We start from the raw sequence: 19918 nt of genomic DNA, 5'->3' as shown, positions 1-19918 counted from the left end.
TTGAAACTGACTCTCACAGCATCAATTTTTCATTTTTACATTTACATTTACTCAGGGTTTATATGAGTCCAATCTGTTTTAGAGTTAATTTAACATTTTTAGAAATGTTAATTAAGTAACTCTGGACCAAAGTCTCCTGTTTAACCCTAAAATCAAGAGTTTTATTAACATTTGAGAGTGAATGGATAACACTTTTTAGGGTTATCAAAAACAAAGGTGTTTTATTTTTACACTTTATTTGAGTTAATTTAAGATGAAATTCTGTACAAAACTGGTTCAAACTGGTTTTCTCTCGTGGGAGTTTGAAGTGGTGGTTTGGAGGTGCCAAATTAACTCTAAGGGAAGTTGAATTAACTTCAACCATGTCAACTCTGACAAATAACCCCAACTCCAACCCTCATTTAACTTTCAAATTGTTAAAATAACTTTTGTTTGGTGTTAAAAACAACTCTGAAATATTTCACCCTCCAGTTTTTGCTGTGAAAGTGCATTTTTAAATGAGTACTTTAATACTTTTAAATAGATTAACTTGTGTAGGTTATTTTTTGCTACAATATTTGTACTTTTACTTAAGTAACAAAACTGAGTACTTCTTCCACCACTGGCTATTTTATTGCAATGGCAAGTGTCAGCATGAGCAGCTATTACTATTTGATCAAATATTGACTGACATGCCTAAAGTCAATACATGAGTTACAAAACACATTTATTTATTCTATTGGCTCTATAATACTATGATATACAGTACATATGAGATTTTAAAAATAATAAATATGTATGCTTAAAAATCTGTTTAAACCAACAAAAACCTGTCACAAAATATAACTCTCCTCTGTGTTGTTACACACTTACATCAAGTGGCTCAGAGCTCAGGATTTGGTGGGAGTGTTTCATATTTTACAGTTCACATGAGATCTGAAGAGAGTTTGTGGAGCTGATAAAGAGAACGAGCTCTGACTCAGACTCACACTGCACACTGGAGGCCAAACAGAAGGGAGCGTGTGACCCAGCATCACATGACCCGCTCAACCCAACACAACCCAACACAACAGAGGAGATCCCCAGTCTGACGCACAGCTCACTTCAAACTTGCTTTTATAGTCTCTTGTCTCATTTTGATACTGTTTGAGGTGTTCATTATTTTATACCTTGGATTTATTCAGTCACGTACTTTTATTGCTTAAAAACATCTAAACGAAACATGTATTCTTACTGTGAGCATGATCCCCTCTCCATAGATCTGACCTGTCTTGTGTTGCCACTTCCTTGCTTGTAGAAATGAAGATAAACAGATTGAATTGTAGTTTGACAAGAGCTTCAAGTAAAAGCATGTTTGTTTCTTGGTTTTTGGTTGCATTTATTACTCAGAAAAACATGAGTCCTACTTGGCCTGGAGAAGCTTGTTTCCATATACCACACTGGCCATGATGTATTTTAATCCCAATTTAATTATTCTGAATTAAATAAATCACAATTAAATTATTCTCCTTCAAGTTTAGATGGAAATTACAAATCCAAATTAAGGTTTACATGGAAAACACGTTAAATCATCTTTATTTAATTCCGCTCAACGTCTGGGGGTGGGGAAGGGTTCTGATTGGACAGAGACATGAACGTATTTGCTGTTATGTGCTGTAGCTTTGTTGTACTCCTGCTTCAACTGTTTCCACTTGTTTTTGATCTGTGCAGTGTGTCCCTCCTTGTTCAAACCTTTCCTCTACCTCTTTGAAAAGATTCGTGTTTTTATGTTTTCTGCCATGCACTCTTTCATTTGCAGTTCTTCCAGCGTACTTATTTAAAAAAAAAAAAACTGTTTCGGTTTGAGACCAACATTTGCTCCAGGCCGCCATCATGCAGTGCGTCATCGCGTCTGAAGGGCGACCCAACGCGCACCCGCTGAACGACCAGAATAATTAGTAGAATAAACCTTTACATGATCAAGGAATAAATAAATTTGGCTTTAAAATCAGAATAAACCACCCTCTTAATTCGAGTTTAAGTTTAGTTCTGAATAAGTTTAATTCCAAATAATCAATAAGAATTAAGTGTTTACATGGTCTTTTTAAAGTGGAATTAATAACTTTAATCTGAATTAAAGCTCTTATGTAAACTGGGCAACTATGACAAACATATCTATTACCATGGAGAGTTTTCCAAAGTATGATTTTAACTTTCTATTGGTATTTTGCAGCGGCATTACGCTGAAAGTGTTACCGTGGTGATACAATGCACACATTAACAAACACAGACAAAAAAAATATGTATAATATAGTCTAAAAACTGAAGAAATATTACAAAATGGATTTAAACAGCTCATTTTCAGGCGCATGTGATCAGTTCGAACATTCATGGTCCTGTTTAGGAGTTTGATTTTCAACATAAAGGAGAGAGTTACTAACTGAAAAACCTTTGGCTCATGCTCAAATTAAAGTCTAACAATACTCTACTCAAGCGTCTAACAGAGTAGTTCTTTCATTTAGCTTCACAGCCCCAGGTGATGTCGAAGACAGATCCAAAGTATGATTCTTGTCTGAAAGAGTTTCTCATTTCAGTACAAGTTTTAATAGTGTTTAATCTGGGCATCCCCTTCTCGTTCATAGACAGTGAGTTCACCGTGCCGTGAAACCTTCCAGAGCTTTGCCAATGTCAGATTCCAGAGTTATCTTTCCTCCCAAACACCAGCTCCAAGCCCCCGAGCCCCTCGACCCGCTCCAGAGCTCGTAAAAGAGAAGGAGAAGAGCTGGCTTCACTTCACATGGAAAATACTGCAGATTGAGAACAGAGACGTCTTTATTTATAGAACGCGATGAAACTGTTCCTTTTTCCTCCTCTGTGTGTGTGTTTGTGCGTGTGTGTGTGTGTGTGTGTGAGAGGGGAGAAGGGGGGGGGGGGGGCATAGTGAGATCATATGAGGAATGTCCCGTCTGCCTCCGGAGCCAGATGGGGGGAGGAGGGGAGAGGGATATCCCCAGGACCGCACCCTCGGCCGGGGTGTTCCCTGCTCCGAGCCCCCTCCCCTCCTCCTCTTACATAAACTTCCAGACCAGCCCCCAGACCCAGCCCATATCCTAGCCCACCACGATGCGTTTGAGTCTGGGGTGTTCCCTGCTTCGGGGTTCCCCTTCTCTGACTCAACCTCCAGAATGACTCTCTATCCTGGACTCTTTTTACCTCGAGCTTACGCTGTCTCAACTGGGGTGATCCCTGTTCTGGGTCCCCCTACTACGACACAACTTCCAAAGCCAGCCCCTGTTTTTTGTGCACTTTATCGCGATCGTGTGCACTCTTGACCGGGGTTTATCCTGCTTCAAGGTCCTCTTCTGTGAAATAAGCTCCAGACATTTCACAACACACATTAACAAGTTTGAAAACAAAATTACATTTAGAATACACATTTGCTAGTCAGGCCGGCGCCACCTTGTGCCTCTGTTCAATTTAATTTCTCTCCAGCGACTAGGTCAAGAATCAGAATACACTAAATGGTTCACAAAAACTTAGGAAGTGTGAGTTCGGGCACCAGCCAATCAGCAAAGAGCCATTTATTCTGTGTTGTCAATGATTCCCGAGATTGAGGATTTAAAGCCGGAACAAAGAGAATGTTTGGTAAATTTCATCAAGAGGAAAGACGTTATTGCCCTTCTTCCTACCTGATTTGAGAAAAGCTTAATATACCAGTTAGCAGCGATCGGTTAAATGATAAAAAGTACCCACCTACCATTGAGCGAACGAATTCTAACACTGCGAGGTCAAACGGTTTCTACAAAGATAAACCGTCTGATGAATCAGGCTAAAACATTTGCATCTTGAAAACAAATTCCAAGTTTCATAAAATTTGCAAATGAGCAAACAAATTTACAAAACACAAAAGACTTGTACATTGCTGAGACAAATTTACATGTGGCAAAAACAGAAATACAAACACCAAAACACATTAACAAAAAGTTCTTGAAGAAAAGGGAATGTCTTAAAAAGGACAAATAATGAACAACGTGTGGGACAAGCAGGAAGTGAAAAGCGATTCATTGAGAGCTCTCATTAAATGTGATGAATTGTCATGTGAGTACACGCTTTGAACTTAAGGAAATCATCACTAACACAACCGTAAACAAAACTGTCAAATAATTTTGTCACGACTATAGTCAGAACATATTTTTCTTATTTCTGTTGAATTGCTTTTCATTTCCTGCTTGTCCCGCACTTCACTCGTCACTTCCGCTCTTTAGGACATTCCCTTTCCGTTAAGAACTTTCTCATTAATGTGTTTCAGAGGTTTGTGTTTTTGACACGTGTAAATTTGTCTCGCTGCTTGTAAGTCTTTCATGTTTTGTATACTTGTTTGCTCATTTGCAAATGTGTTTTATGAAACCTAAATTTGTTTTCAAGATGTAATGTGTATTTTGTTTTCAAACTTCCACTACCTATTTGAAAAGATTTATGTTTTTATGTTTTCTGCCATCCACTCGTTTTATTATTTGTAGTTCTTCCAGCTTACTAATTAAAAAAAACAGTTTTGGTTCGAGACCAGCGTTTGCTCTGGGCCACCATCAAGCAGTGCATCATCGCATCAGAAGGGCAATCAAACGAGCATGTGCTGAACGACCGGAATAATTTTTTCAGCGGAATAAACGTTTACATGATTGAGGAATAAATTAATTCGGCTTTAAAATCAGAATAAACCACCCACTTAATTTTAAAATTGTTAACGTGTGTTGTACTTGCACTTGCCAACCACCATAATTTTCTGCTCTGAATCACCCTACTACGACACGTCTTCCAAAGACCAAACAAACCCATCTCCCAATCTCCCAACCCATCCTTACGCTCGGGGTCCCCCTTCTCTGACACAACCTCAGGAATGACTCCCTATCCTGGACACTGTTTATCCCATGCTTATGCAAGCTCCAGACCAGCCCCCAGACCCAGCCCATATCAATCCCACCTCGATGCGCTTGAATCTGAGGTTTTCCCTGCTGCGGGGTCCCCCTTCTCTGACTCAGCCTCCAGAATGACTCCCTATCCCACGCTTATGCAATCTCGACTGGGGTGTTCCCTGCTCTGGATCCCCCTACTATGACACAACTTCCAGAGACAAACCCTGTTCTGTGTTCACTTGATCCCAAATTTATGCACTCTTGACAGGGGTAATCCCATGGTCCAAGGCCCCTTTCTCTCATATAACGATTCCCAAATGGCAGACACTTTATGTACTTTTGACTGGGGTACTCCCTGGTCAACACCCCAACCTAACTCAACCCAACCCCAAGACCAACCCACATTCTATCCCACCCAGATTCACACTTCACTGGGGTGTTTTCTGCTCCAAACCCACCTACTTCGACACAACTTCCAGAGCCACCCCCTATTCTGCACATACTTTATCCCAAATTCATGCACTCTGGACTGGGGTATTCTGTTCTCCAAACCCCCTTAACTCAACCCAACCTCCAGACCCACCCCAAGACCAACCCATATCCTAACAATCCCACCCAAATGCACACTCCACTGGGGTGTTTTCTGCTCCGGAACCCCCTACTATCACACAACTTTCAAAGCTACCCCCTATTCTGCATGTATTTTATCCCAAATTTATGTCTCTCGACTGGGGTACTCCCTTCTCCAAGCCCCCCTTAACTCAAACCAACCTCCAGACCAATCCCAAGACCAACTCATGTCCCATCCCACCCTTATCCACTCTTCACTGACTCCAAGCCCACCGTTAGGACCTAATCACAAGCCAGAACTTTTATTGGAAAACTTAATAACTCACATTCCAGCAAAATTCACATCCCAGAAAAAAAAAAAAAAAAATCAGGGGTTATAATTCAGTAATTCAATCAGAAATATCAGAAGGTCTCATGAACCAAAAAGTTCTAGGCCAAAAAAAAATCTGCAACTCTTCAACTCTTCATAAATTCCAGAAGCAACCACCAGAAGGAGTAGGAATGACTAAGAGCTCATCCCACAGAGCTGCACCCTGGGCTGGGCGCTGACCCCCCTCTTCTAACCAAACCTCCAGATCTGTCATCCCACAGCCAAACCTCCATCTGCGCTCAACATGTTCAAGACGCTCGGCTTCAGTCTGAAAATCCTCACATCTCACACAAAAGACAAAGAAGTGCTAGTAGCAGTAGCAGTAGCAGTAGTAGTAGTAGTAGTAGTAGTAGTAGTAGTAGTAGTAGTAGTAGTAGTAGTAGTAGTAGCAGTAGTAGTAGTAGCAATAGTAGTAGTAGTAGTAGTAGTAGTAGTAGTAGTAGTAGTAGTAGTAGTAGTAGTAGTAGTAGTAGTAGTAGTAGTAGTAGTAGTAGTAGTAGTAGTAGTAGTAGTAGTAGTAGTAGTAGTAGTAGTAGTAGTAGTAGTAGTAGTAGTAGTAGTAGTAGTAGTAGTAGTAGTAGTAGTAGTAGTAGTAGTAGTAGTAGTAGTAGTAGTAGTAGTAGTAGTAGTAGTAGTAGTAGTAGTAGTAGTAGTAGTAGTAGTAGTAGTAGTAGTAGTAGTAGTAGTAGTAGTAGTAGTAGTAGTAGTAGTAGTAGTAGTAGCAGTAGTAGTAGTAGTAGTAGTAGTAGCAATAGTAGTAGTAGTAGTAGTAGTAGTAGTAGTAGTAGTAGTAGTAGTAGTAGTAGTAGTAGCAATAGTAGTAGTAGTAGTAGTAGCAATAGTAGTAGTAGTAGTAGTAGCAATAGTAGTAGTAGTAGTAGTAGTAGTAGTAGTAGTAGTAGTAGTAGCAGTAGCAGTAGTAGTAGTAGTAGTAGCAATAGTAGTAGTAGTAGTAGCAATAGTAGTACTAGTGGCAGCAATAGTAGTAGTAGCAGTAGTAGTAATAGCAGCAGTAGCAGTGGTAGTAGTCGTAGTAGTAGCAGCAGTAGTAGTAATAGTAGTAGCAATAGTAGTAATAGTGGTAGCAATAGTAGTAGTAATAGTAGTAGTAGTAGTAGCAATAGTAGTACTAGTGGTAGTAGTAATAGTAGTAGCAGTAGTAGTAATAGCAGTAGTAGCAGTAGCAGTGGTAGTAGTAATAGTAGTAGCAATAGTAGTAATAGTGGTAGCAATAGTAGTAGTAATAGTAGTAGTAGTAGCAATAGTATCAATTTTATTAGAGAATTCCTCAAACAACATCCTGAACAGTTTCAGTCCAGAATGTCAGAGCAGTGCCAGAAGGAAAACCACTTCATGGAGTGAGATGAAGCCAAAGTCACAGGCACCAAGAGCAACAAGTCCCAGTGTTGGATCAGGGAGAACACCAGGAGCCAGAAGTCCACCCACCAGACTGTCAATCAGGACGAGGGGGCATATCAACTCTCTCCCACCTGGAAACTGTGGTGAAGAAGTCGGGCTGCAGATGGCGCTGTCGTCTTACTAAAATGACCCACTGGGAATCGCAGTTTTCTAACATGGAAGTCTGATTTTATTTATTTTTTATTACTTTGTTTTCGATGAATATTGTGATTTAAAATGTCCAAATTATAATCTAATGATCCAGGGGTGTCACAGATTATAACTACAGCAGACACAAGCACGATATGTTTTCTTTAAATATTTCTAATTTTCTGCTCCTTTCTCTGAGCTGCTCCCCGCTCAGACCCCCCTCCCCTCCTCAGCCCATCCCAGAGTCAGATGCCCTGCCCTGGAGCCTCAAGCACAATAAATAAAAGCTCTGAGGCAACATGGAAAGAATGTCTGAAACAAAATGAAAAATCTCTCTACACACACACGTACAGGTGAAGTGTCTCTAAATGTCCACACATTATTAAAGATGCACCAAGCAACATTTTTAGTGGGGAAATCTGTCTGTCACCTACTTGTCTCCATGGAGATATTGATGAAACAAGCACCTACATTATTATTATTATTATTATTATTTTTATCAGAAGTGTTCTTGAGTGAGGCGACAGTAGCTCAGTTGGTAGAATGTCCACTGATCCAAAGTTCGGTGGTTCAAATCCCACTCTCGACCCAGAGCTGTCTGATCCTCTGACCCGTAAGTTGGCGGTACAATTCCAGCTCCCACAGATGAATGCTGTCCTTCTGTCTTTGGGCAAGAAACTTAACCCACCTCGCCCCAGTGTCTGCGGACACTGGAGTATGAATGTGTATAAGATTTGGTAAATGGTTCCTTGATGTAAAGAGCTTTGAGTGACTTGACGATGGAAAAGCGCTGTTTATAAAAATGTGACCATTGTGATTGTAAATAAACGCAAGATAGACAAGTTTAAAGGTCCTATATTGAGCAAAATTGATTCTTGTGAGCTTTAAACCATGTTAGAATGTTGTTACCTTATCAGAAACAAACCTGGAGTTGTGTTTTGTTTCATTTTCCCTTTATTATTTGTCTGTCTACACCTCCAAAGTTCAAAATGCTCTTTACCACCTTGTGATGTCATGAAGAAGTAGTTTTCAAGTTAACAGCTCCTTTTACTTTTAGTTCAGTAGAGACTTAGCGATTCGAGGACTGAAATAATCTTACAGATTTTAATGAAGGTGTGTGTAGTTTAGGGTCTGTTGTGGGTAAAAACGACAAAATATTTGATCGGAAGTGCCTTTCGTTTAGACAGTGACGCTGTATTTGGATCTTAAAAACGCAAAAATCTGAACCCACCCTCCAGAGTGGAAAAGTTGGATTCTCCCCCGTAGCGTTTCCATCTACACTGCCCAAGACGCAAAACTCTGGTCAGATCTGCTCACGCTGTGTACGCGTTTACGTCACATACAGTACACCATACCCATACCCAATCGAATTCCGCACACTTTTGCGTCACCGTATGCGCGCAGATTTCTTCCCAAAAAAGCTCATCTAAACACTGAATAAAAAGTGAAGACGCGACGCCACTTTTGCGTCATCATATGAACTTAGCCTGAAAAAACACAGTGGAACCCTTCCTATATTATTACACATGACATCACAAATATTTTCCATTTGAGAGAAGAACTCATCCTAAATCTGCAGGGTTTGTGCGTTAAATGTGTGAATGAAGCAAAACACAACTCCAGGTACATTTGTGACGAGGAAACACACGCTGTAAAAAACAACATCTAGGTAAGTTAAAGTTACTTAAATTAAGAACATTTGACATTATTTGAGTAGATTCAACTTGTCAAGTAAAATTATCTACCAATGGAGCAAGTGTGTTTTTCTTAATTCAAGCAATATTACATTTTCTTTCTTATTTTAAGTGCAGAGTTGTTGCTTTTATCTGAAGTCTAGCAAGATGTATTTTCATATTTTAAGTACAAAAGTCAGAAAATTTTTACTTGTCAAGTGAAATTTACTTAAATCATGATAAAACTTTCTTAATTCAAGTCATTTTAACTTGGCTGGATTTTATTTTTTGCAGTGCAACATTATAACAGATCAGAAAATAGAGTAATATGATCCTTTTAATACCATACTTTGGAACATTCCAGGCAAATCTCCATGAAGACAAGCAGTTGGCAGACCCCACACTAGAAAAGTTTCACAGTCCACCTTTAATCTTGCCGCAATGAGCCTACCATAAGAATCTGGGACCCAATCCATCATACAAGAGACTAGAGGATAAATACACAGCGATTGGATCCACCTGCTGAAAGTGAAGAGGCTGTGCGGGCGTGAGACTGGTACCACTTGGCACGGCCCACTTCAAACATCCAACATTTTTCTGGGAGTTTTTCAAAAGCACACATGTATTTCACTAACAATTTATTCCACAAATACCAGAGTTTGAATGAGTCACCCTCGCCATCCTCTTTGTAACCAGAACGCTACAGAAATAGACTTTTTACGAGCCAAATCAAAGCCACTTCCCCAGATTCCACGTTGACTTCCCTTAAATGTAACTTTTACAAACTTCTGCCTCTGCAAAGTGTTCCGAAATTTTAAACGAAATCAAAAACTAAAAAATGAAATGAAGATTGCAGTTGTGACATTCTTGAGTAACTTTATAGTAAACTTGTACTTCTCAGAGTAGTTTTCAGACCTCACACTTGAGTGATACATTTTAGAGTGTAACAGTATTCCTACATGAGTAAACTATTGTACATGTAACTGTACTTTTACTTGAGCAATCTATTGTACAGTGTAACAGTACTCTTAATTGATATATGTATATATATATATATATATATATATATATATATATATATATATATATATATATATATATATTGTACGGTGTAACAGAACTTTTACTTGAGTAATATATTGTACAGTGTAGCAGTACTTTTACTTGAGTAATATATTGTACAGTGTAACAGTACTCTTACTTGAGTAATCTATTGCACATATAACAGTACTTTTACTTGAGTAATATATCAGTGCAACAGTACTCCTACTTAAGTAATATATTGCATTGTATAGTGTAACAGTACTCTTACTTGAGTACTATATGGATTCCAGTTACATTAACCTGAATTATAAATCAGAAGTTGCTCCCAGACAGTTACTCTTTAAGTTACTCTTACTCGAATAATACTATTCCCAAATACTTTTTACTCTTACTGGAGTCATTTCCACTAGTCCGTACTTCCACTTGACTAATATTATTCTGAAGTAACTCTGTCCTTACATGAGTGCACATTTGGGCTCTCTGTCACCACTGATAAAGTCACTGATTTCCCCATAATAAACACATATCCTCATAATAAACACATATCCTCATAATAAACACATATCCTCATAATAAACACATATGGCATGTGTAGCCAGGGAATACATGAGTCTCATGATGTCTTATGCCAAGTCTAAATCGGGCGGGAGGAGAGCGGTCTACGGGGAATCCCAAAGAATGCAGTGTCCTGATGCTCTTAAAATCAAACCTCCTTCAATGGTTTTATCAGGACATTCAAATGATGAACACTGTTACTTTAAATGTTCTATTTTAAAACAAGATACAACTTTATACAGCTCCAGTGGGAAAACACACTGGAGTTAAAACCACTGTGTGTAACATTTTAGCTAAAAAATATATTGATTTGAACATTTTGGTTGTGCTTGCATCTCCACAGTCCTGACTCTTTTTTTGGTATTTAAAGGTGCACTATGTAATTTTTCTGGAGGAGGGTACGCCCGTTTGAGATGTAACTGATTGTTATGTAAGTGATTAAAGATCTTATCTTACGCAAAATTGACTCTTGTGAGCTTTAATCCATGTTATAATGGTGTTATTTCTTCAAAAACATACCTGGAGTTGTGTTTTGTTTCATTCACACATGTTTGAGTAACCCTGGCTCAAAATGCTCTGTTCCACCTCGTGATGTCACCAAGCAATAGTTTTCAAGTTAACAGCTGAACCTTTTGCATTTAGTTCACTAGAGACTGGCAATTCAAGAGTTTAAATCCATCCTCCAAATGACTCTAGTGAAGGTGTGTTTAAAAATACACTGAGGCACTTCCTGTATTACCACATGACGTCACAAGGTGGAACAGTGAGTTTTCCGTTTGAGAGAAGAAGTAAAGGAGCCTAAATATGCAGGGTTTGTGCGTTAAACATGTGCGAATGAAACAAAACACAACTCCAGATATGTTTTTGATGAGGAAACAACATTATAACGTAGACAGAAATAGTGTAATATGGGCACTTTAAATTCACAATACGTTTAAAGCTGCAGCAAAGCGATGACATCTCTGGAGACAAGCAGGTAGCAGACCCAGAAAAGTTACATAGAGCACCTTTAAGTACAGATATATGACGAAGATTATGCAGTTTACAAAGCAAAACTATTTTAACTAACAAGCATTTCAGTGGTTACAAGTAACAGCTCCAAAAGCGTCTTCAAAGCGCGTCTATCCTCGTAATCCCCCGTCTCTCCTCTCCGCGCTTCTGTCTCCTCTCCTAATACGGCAAAGCTAGCCAAGCGCGCGTCCCTCTCCCTCTGACAGCTCCAAATCGCACGCACACTCTCTCCCTCCCGCTTCCATTTACAATAACACTCTCCAGGCAATAAAACAATTAAGTGGATAATTCTTCTAACCCCGTTACGCACAATACTTCGTTGTGACATTGCGTAAAAGTGTTTTGGATAGCATGAAAATCGTACAAAGAGAAAAACACGCGTTTTATTGTGACATGAAATTTAAGTTCAGCGATGATACCTACAATAGCATCATGTTTTTTGTTTTCTTTTGTTTTCATCAATCGTTACGCACAGAAATATTGGAACAGCAATACGTGCCAACGCCAGTACATCCAAAAGTTTTGATTTATTTGATTTCTTGTAATTGTCATTTAAGATCCACTTTTAAAATTCTCAAAATAAGTGGGACGGGGGACATGACAACCAAAAGACGGATTAAGATTTAGGATCTTAGCTTTGAATCAACTTTTACGCACAGAAATGAAACCGGTCGTAATTTTGGATCAACTTTTACGCACAGAAATGTAACAGGTTGGCGTTACGTACCTTGACCACGTCGTCGTTCACGTGCTTCGGATCCCGGTTGACCAGGTCTATCTCTTTGGTGTGCACGTCCTCCATCGTCTTCTCGTTCAAACTCTCGTTGTCCATGTCCTTGTTGTTGGGTTTGTAAATATTTCCTTGTTTTCTGATGAACGGCGAATGCAGAAACTCCTGTGAAAGTGCGCACACGCGAGAGGAGAGTCAGAACAGAGGAGAGGAGAGAAGCGAGAGGAGAGAGACAGAGAGGAGAGAGAGAGGAGGGAGAGATGGACCCGACCCGAGCGCGTGGGGTAGTGTGCATAACGGTTACAGAAGCACAGAGCACGAGCGCAGAGGAGGAGCAGGGATGGGTCAGGTTTGGAGACACGCCCTCAGATGCACCACCAGGGGGCGTCACCACATACACACTTACTATACACACTTAACACACAGAAGTTTGGTAACAGAGAGAAGGCAGTGCGTAAAAGTGCCAAGACGTGCGTAAAAATACAGGCTTCAGTATAGTGGCGGTTGTGAATCCATGTTACCTTTTTACTCCCCATTCATTCAGTCATTATTTAGATCTATTACTTTTTAAAATTAATTTATTTCAGTGTTGTTAAGATACTAAAATTTCAAACTTGATTCCGTACTAAGGAATAGACTCAATACCAATTACGATACCACTGTGATGATACAAAACACTCTTTCTTTTAGACAATAGAATGGCATTTTTTAACATTAAATCATAGTACTTTCTTTTCTATTCCTATGTGGCATTATATCTGTGTAATTCCTCAAAGGTCCAATAGGTTCCATAGTGGTCCATGGGCTTATACTAGTCTATGTATACTAGTCTATTCTAAAATTATTCAGGAAAGGTTCATTTCTGTCCTGCGAATGGACTTTTTCAGTATCAATACTTTCTCAAATTGCTATCCAGTTTTCTCTTTAATAAATGTAAAAAGATTGGAACTCTGCAGCTTTCAAAATTCAAGTAAAGGTGCACTATGTAACTTTTTTGGAGGAGGGTCTGCTAACTGCTTGTCTCCATGACATGTCTAAACTTCTATCTTATATTCAACTGCAGTTGCTTTGATTGTTAAATTCTCATTCGGATCATAAAGGGCTCATATTACACTATTTTCTGATCTTTGTTATAATGTTTCCTCATCACAAACAGTCCTGGAGTTGTGTTTTGTTTCATTCACACATGTGTAACTCACAAACTCTGGATATTTTGGTGAAATTCTTGTCTCAAACAGTAAGCACTTAGTTCCACCTTGTGATGTCATCATTTGGTTATACAGAAAGTGCTCCAGTGTGTGTTTTTAAACTCCACACACCTTCACTAGTATCATTTGGATGATTTCAGCCCTGGAATCGCTGATCTCTACTCAACTAAATCTAAAATGTAGCTGTTAAGTTGGAAACTACAGCTTCATGACATCACAAGGTAGAACGGACCATTTTGATCTTTGGAGATGCAGACAGCCTGATAATCCAGGATTACTCAAACATATGAGAATGTAACAAAACACGACTGCAGGGATGTTTTCAGTAAAGTAAAAACATAATAACATGGCTTAAAAGCTCACAAGAGTCAATTTTGCGTATCATAGGAGCTTTAATTGTGCAATTGAATGCATTGTGGAACATTCCAGGCAATAACATCTCCATGGAAACAAGCAGGTAGCGGTAGTGGACCCTCTGACGCAAAACTCACACCGTGCAGCTTTTTTTACTTGAGGCGTTTACTGTCAGTGTTGCCGTAGTTACAGCATGGCTCTCTTCCACACTTGTTCATGTGAGTATTTTTGTGTCTAATGGAGGACAAGTCAGAACTGAACTTTAAAAGGAGCTGTAGACATCCTGTGCCAGAGCCTGAGTTCCATCTCTCTGTGTAATGTTACTGTGAACATGCCCGGTCACAGTCGCAACCTGAGGGAGGAGCTAAGATCATTTACGCTCAATAAAAATGCTTTATCTGTCTTAAAGGGCCTAGATTACTATTATATTTTTTGATCTATGTTATAAAACTGTTTCCTCATCACAAACAGACCTGGAATTGTGTTTTATTTCTTTCACACATTTAACACACAAACCCTGCATCTTTCTGAGTTCTTCTCTAAAATAGAAAACAGCCAGTTCCACCTTGTGATGTCATGTGGTAATACAGGAAGTGCTCCACTGTGTTTTTAAACTCCACACACTAGAATCATTCGGATGATTTTAGGTTTCGCATTGCCAATCTCTACTGAACCAAAGGTAAAAGGAGCTGAAAACTACCACTACATGACATCACAAGGTGGAGCAGAGCATTTTGAGCTTTGGAGATGTAGACAGACATAGGCAGAATAATAAAGGGTTACTCGAATATGTGAATAAAACAAAAAAAAGCACAACTCCAGGTCTGTTTTTGATGAGGTAAAGTTATTCCTCTCTTATATTTATGCATCCTAATTATTCACCACGATGAGTTTATAAGCACTTTGCACAACTTTCAAACATCAGAGCACAGTTTTGCAAGAAATGGTAAAGCTTACAACAACTAGCGTGCTAACACACACTTCCTGATTAACAAACAATAATACGCTTTGTGAATCGGAGCAGACAGTACAGCAAACTTACTTTGACCTCAAGAGCTGCTTATACAATATATAGTATCTGTACTGGGACACAAGACACCCAAATACACTACAGGTGACATCACACTGCCTTAGTCCACTTCTTTATACAGTCTATGACCAGGACTATACAAAATCTGAACTGGACCAGGACTATCCCAAGACTAAACCAGGATTAAACCAGGACTATACCAGGACTACACCAAGACTAAACCAGGATTATCCCAAGACTAAACCAGGACTATACCAAAACTAAACCAAGATTAAACCATGCCTAAAACAAGACTAAACCAGGACTATCCCAAGACTAAACCAGGACTATACTAAACCAAGACTAAACCAGGACTATACCAAGACTAAACCAGGACTATACCAAGACTAAACTAGGACTAAACCAAGACAAAACCAGGACTAAACCAAGAATAAACCAGCACTAAACCAAGACTAAACCAGGACTATACCAAGACTAAACCAGGACTATACCAAAGTTAAACCAGGACTAAACCAGGATTAAATCAGGATTAAAACAGAAGTAGTAGTCACTTTATAATACCAATGTCACTTACTGATATAACATGTTAGTATTTAGTATTTTGACAGTTTTTATTATGCATATATTTTAATTTTGCATTCTATATTTATTGATACAAAATGGGGATATAAACATTTCACACTGGAGAGTTTGTTAACAGCATTGTCCCTGTGTCAGATTTTTTTCCCCCATGTATTTGACAAAAATTAGAAAGCATTTTATCATCCGAGAATCAGGAAGTGCATGTTAGCATTCTAGTTTTCGTTAGCTTTGGTTTCTGAGAGTTGTGAAAAGCGCTTGTAAAATCATCACCGTGAATAATGCTCTGAGGAATAACTTTAGACCTCTGCAAACAGTTTACATTGAACGAATTCTGTTTTTCACATTTTTCAAAGAGTAAAAATCAGGTACGGCGCCTTTAAAATAAAAGTAAAACCAATCTTAGAATCCTGAGCGTATCCATGGTTACGCAAATGTCCCTTAGCAAAACTATGGCCCCGTAAATCAGGTTTCAAATAAAGGTTTGTTTTAGTATTCACTGAAACAACACTAAAACTAAGAATGTGGCTCCTCTTGCGCATTTTTTACAGTCAGTTTCCGAAACCAGGCAACAAGAAGAATGCATGACATCACCACAATACCTGACGATGGAAAACTACAGTCAGTCTGTGTGTATGTGCTGTTTAACCCTTCACAAGCCTGCATCTGAGTTATGGTCATTTTGTGCGTTCAAAGTTTATTTTTTTGTACTTTATTTTTCATTTTTAAACATGTTTTTTTGCATAATTAAAGGTGCGAAGTGCAACTTTTTTCTGGTAAAGAACCTGCCAGTTACTTATCTCCATGAATACCTCCAGTTTTCCAAAGTATCTCCATAGAAACAAGCCACTAGAGCAAGTTACAGGTATGATCTGTGAAGAGGCGACTCCACTCACAGTCAGAATACATGTTTCTAATGGCATTTTTAGCAACGAAAACACCCATAATCAAATAAATGCATCTTATATAAGTTTAATATCATACTGTGAACATAAGCAATGGCGTCTCCATAGTAGCGGACCCCCAAAAAGTTCCACAGTGCACCTTTAACTACAAATTTAGACATTAAATAATCAAATCATCATTAGTTAGTGTCTGATTTTCGATGAATTTCTAAAAATATAAATTGTTAACAACATTTGCAGATTAACTAGAGACATTTACGATGCCCCCATCTAGGACAGGAGGATGGGAGGGCATCTGACGCACAGTTGCAGGTAACTTAAAAAAAAAAAAGTGACCAAATATTAAAGTTGCGTTGTGTAACTTCAGTACACTGCTTCTAAGATGTTATTGCCTTGTTTTGCATGTTCCTCAGTGTGGCATTAAACTTGTCACCATGGCGACAAGCACGTTACACCAAGCAGGTTATACAGATTAGCTCTGTGGAGAGGCGAGCCCACTCAAAGTGCATGTATGCGTGTATTCTTGATCAGTAAAAATACATGTAATTAAATAAATGCAAAAGAGTTTATCTGTTATAATGTTTCTTCATCACCTGGAGTTGTGTTTTGTTTTATTTACAGAAAATATTTTGGCTTTAGAGTTTTTCTCTCAAGAATAGACTAAAAAAACACTGTTCCATTTTGTGATGTCACACAGGAAGTGCTCCACTGTGTTTTGAAACTGCATACACCTTCATTTCTTTTTTTAATTTCGCTTCGGTCATTTGGATGATTTGAGACCTGGACTTGCCCAAACTAATGTTAAAATGTTACCGTAACTTTAAAGTGACCACTTCATGACATCACAAGTTGGACCAGAGCATTTTGAGCTTTGGACTAATAAAATTACTCAAACATGTGCGACTCCAGGTATGTTTTGGAAGCGGTAACAACATTATAACATGGTTCAAAGCTCACAAGAGTCAGTTTTGGATAATACAGGAGCTTTAAGTTTTAATGCCACACTGCAGAACATCCCAAGAAAGCAATAATACCTTATTTACATGTACCCTATTCGTTAAACGCCAAATGCTGCTTGTAGTAAAATCATGTTCCTTCGTGTGTCATTTTATATTTGCGTGTGTTTTGCATGTGAATTCATTACATTAACCAAAGCCAATGACTGAATGGAGGACTATATGAGAGCATAGGAAAGTTCGGGTTTCCATGAACTAAAACTGGCATTATCCCAAGGGAGTCTGGGAAGTAAACGTCAACTGCCACTGTCCCAAAAAGTACACGATAAATAAGGATAACATCTCCAAAATATAATCAGTGTTTCATTTGGAAAGCGTAATTAGAGTTCGGAAATAACTAAAAACAAGAACTGTGTGCCGGTGCAGTTACCCTTTAATTTGCTATATAATCTGGGTCTTTTTAACATTAATCCTATATCGTATTGCTTACACTATAATATAAGGCAACTCAAAGTGAAAATAATAGTAATACAGTGCTCTGATTGGACAATGTATCGGAAAGGCGTAAAAGCGTAATACGTATTTTTTTTTAGCCAATCGAATATTTAAAAAAAAAAACTGTTCCTGTCTCTTTAAAGCCAACGTTGTGTTTAAATAAGTAAATATATTCCCCTGACTACGCTGCTATTAAATAAAGTGCGCCATAAGTGGGTGTAATCGTGCCAAACAGAACGCGTTTTGTGCGCGCTCGTCTTTTACGCACGAAACCTCTCCATCTCTCCAACGCGTAAAAGGCGCACAGTTCAGCGGTCATTAGACGCTGGTAAACCTGCAGGTCAATTTCACAGCTACTCTCTAAACAGCTTTAAATGGGCTCACACATTCCTCACAAGCGTGCCACAGCGGAGAGAAAGAAAAAAGTGCAAAGAGAAGTGGGGGAAAGTGGTTTAAGAGCGCTGAAATTTACCTCGGGTTCAGAATCTTTGAGCCCTCCTGTCATACTGCCCGTCCACGGTGCTTAGTGCGGAGAAACACGGCGACAAGAGACGGGATAAGCGCTCGGAGCGAAGTGGGAGGCACCGGCAACTCCTCTTCTGTCAGCCGGGAATCAGGAAGCGAAACTCGGGTTAGAGCAGCGCGCTAGACCCGGGAGCTTTGGGAGAGTGAACCGGTGTGAGAGCAGTGAAGGTCGGGGGTGATGAGGTTGTTTGGACCGGGTACAGGGAGCGGTGTGTTCGGGGAAAAGTGGGCGTAAAAGGCGCATGGAAAGCCGGTGTGGGGGAATACGTAGCCGCAGGGAAGCACCGCAGTGTAAACAGAGAGAGGGAGAGAGAGAGAGGGAAGAAGAGCAGGAGAGAGGGAGAGAGGGAGTGGAGGTGAGCGGGTAGGAGGAGGAGGAAGAGGAGGAGAGGGAGACACGGGGAAAAGAACAGAACATCACTACATTCTTTCCAATGGCACGGATCCGCGCCCAGGGCAGGAGAATGCGAGGTTTTACAGTGCAGTCGGGACAAGTCATTTTAAGCCATTGTTATTGTGACATCCACCAGCCAACACTACAAGTTTATAGAGGTTAAGAGTCATTAATGCATGTTCAGTCAAACGAAACAATTTTGTTCAAGTTGACCATGTTTTATTTATTACTTTTATCTCTTTGTTCAGCAGTCAGAACTGAATTGGATTGATGTTGCACTAAGCTGAGCCAGTCCCTATTTGTGATTAGACTGATGTATTCCCCCATATCACCACTAGATGCTATCTACATTACTGCATCTGAAAGTGAGCCTGAACAAAAGACAGGTGAAGGGAAAGAGAAAGGGCCAGGTGAGGTAAGGACTTAAAATATCATCAGTCGGCGGAAATCTGTGTATCATTCGTTCATTCGTTGCTCAATATAAAACCAAAAATAAGAAAACAAACAAAAAAACACCAACTGCTTTCTTCATTATTTGTCTCCAAAACCAAAATGAAAAAACAGATAATGATTTGTTTTTTCATTTTTTGATTTTGTGTTTAAATCAATAATGGAAAATACGGATAATGGACTGTTTCCTGTTTCGGGGACTTAAACTGCAATGAGGGACTGAACCAAGACTGAATTAGGACTAAAACAGGACTAAATCAGGACTAAACCATTTTCAGTCACGGTCTGGTCCCAGTCTCAGTCCCGGTCTCAATCACGGACTGGTTCTGGTCTGGTCCAGCCTCAGTCCTGTTCTCAGTCTTGGTCCTGTTCCTGGTCTCAGTCCGGGTCTCAGTTGTAGTTCTGGTCCCGGTCTGGTCCTGTACTCACTCCTGGTTTGGTCCTGGTTTAAGCCCTGGTCTCAGTCACGGTCTGGTTCTGGTCTGGTCCCAGACCTGGTTGAGTCCTGGTTCAGTCCAGCATTGCAGTTTAAGCCATTATTCATTTAAACATAAAAATCAAAAAATGAAAAAACAAAATATTATCAGTTTTTTCATTTTGGTTTTGGAGACAAATTAGGAAGAAAACAGTTGTGATTTTGTTTTCTTATT

At 39.3% G+C, this 19918-nt stretch overlaps 1 protein-coding gene across 1 annotated transcript in view; it reads right to left on the bottom strand.

Moving 5' to 3' along the window:
• cav1 (caveolin 1) overlaps positions 1-18638 on the bottom strand; it is a 29556-nt gene extending 10918 nt beyond the window's left edge. The window contains exons 1-2 of the mRNA XM_020919179.2: positions 18372-18638; positions 12370-12537 (exon numbers count right to left, since the gene is read on the bottom strand). Coding sequence (XP_020774838.1) covers positions 12370-12537; positions 18372-18404 — 201 coding nt within the window. The 5' untranslated portion in view covers positions 18405-18638. The remainder of the gene's footprint in view (positions 1-12369; positions 12538-18371) is intronic.
• Between the last annotated feature and the right edge of the window lie 1280 nt (positions 18639-19918).

The sequence above is a fragment of the Boleophthalmus pectinirostris genome, unplaced genomic scaffold, assembly GCF_026225935.1.
Source record: "Boleophthalmus pectinirostris isolate CB_2022bp ecotype Guang Dong unplaced genomic scaffold, ASM2622593v1 HiC_scaffold_2, whole genome shotgun sequence".
Classification (NCBI taxonomy): Eukaryota; Metazoa; Chordata; class Actinopteri; order Gobiiformes; family Gobiidae; genus Boleophthalmus; species Boleophthalmus pectinirostris.
Note: the sequence above shows the minus strand (reverse complement) of the source record. Positions and strands in the feature narration are given on the sequence as shown.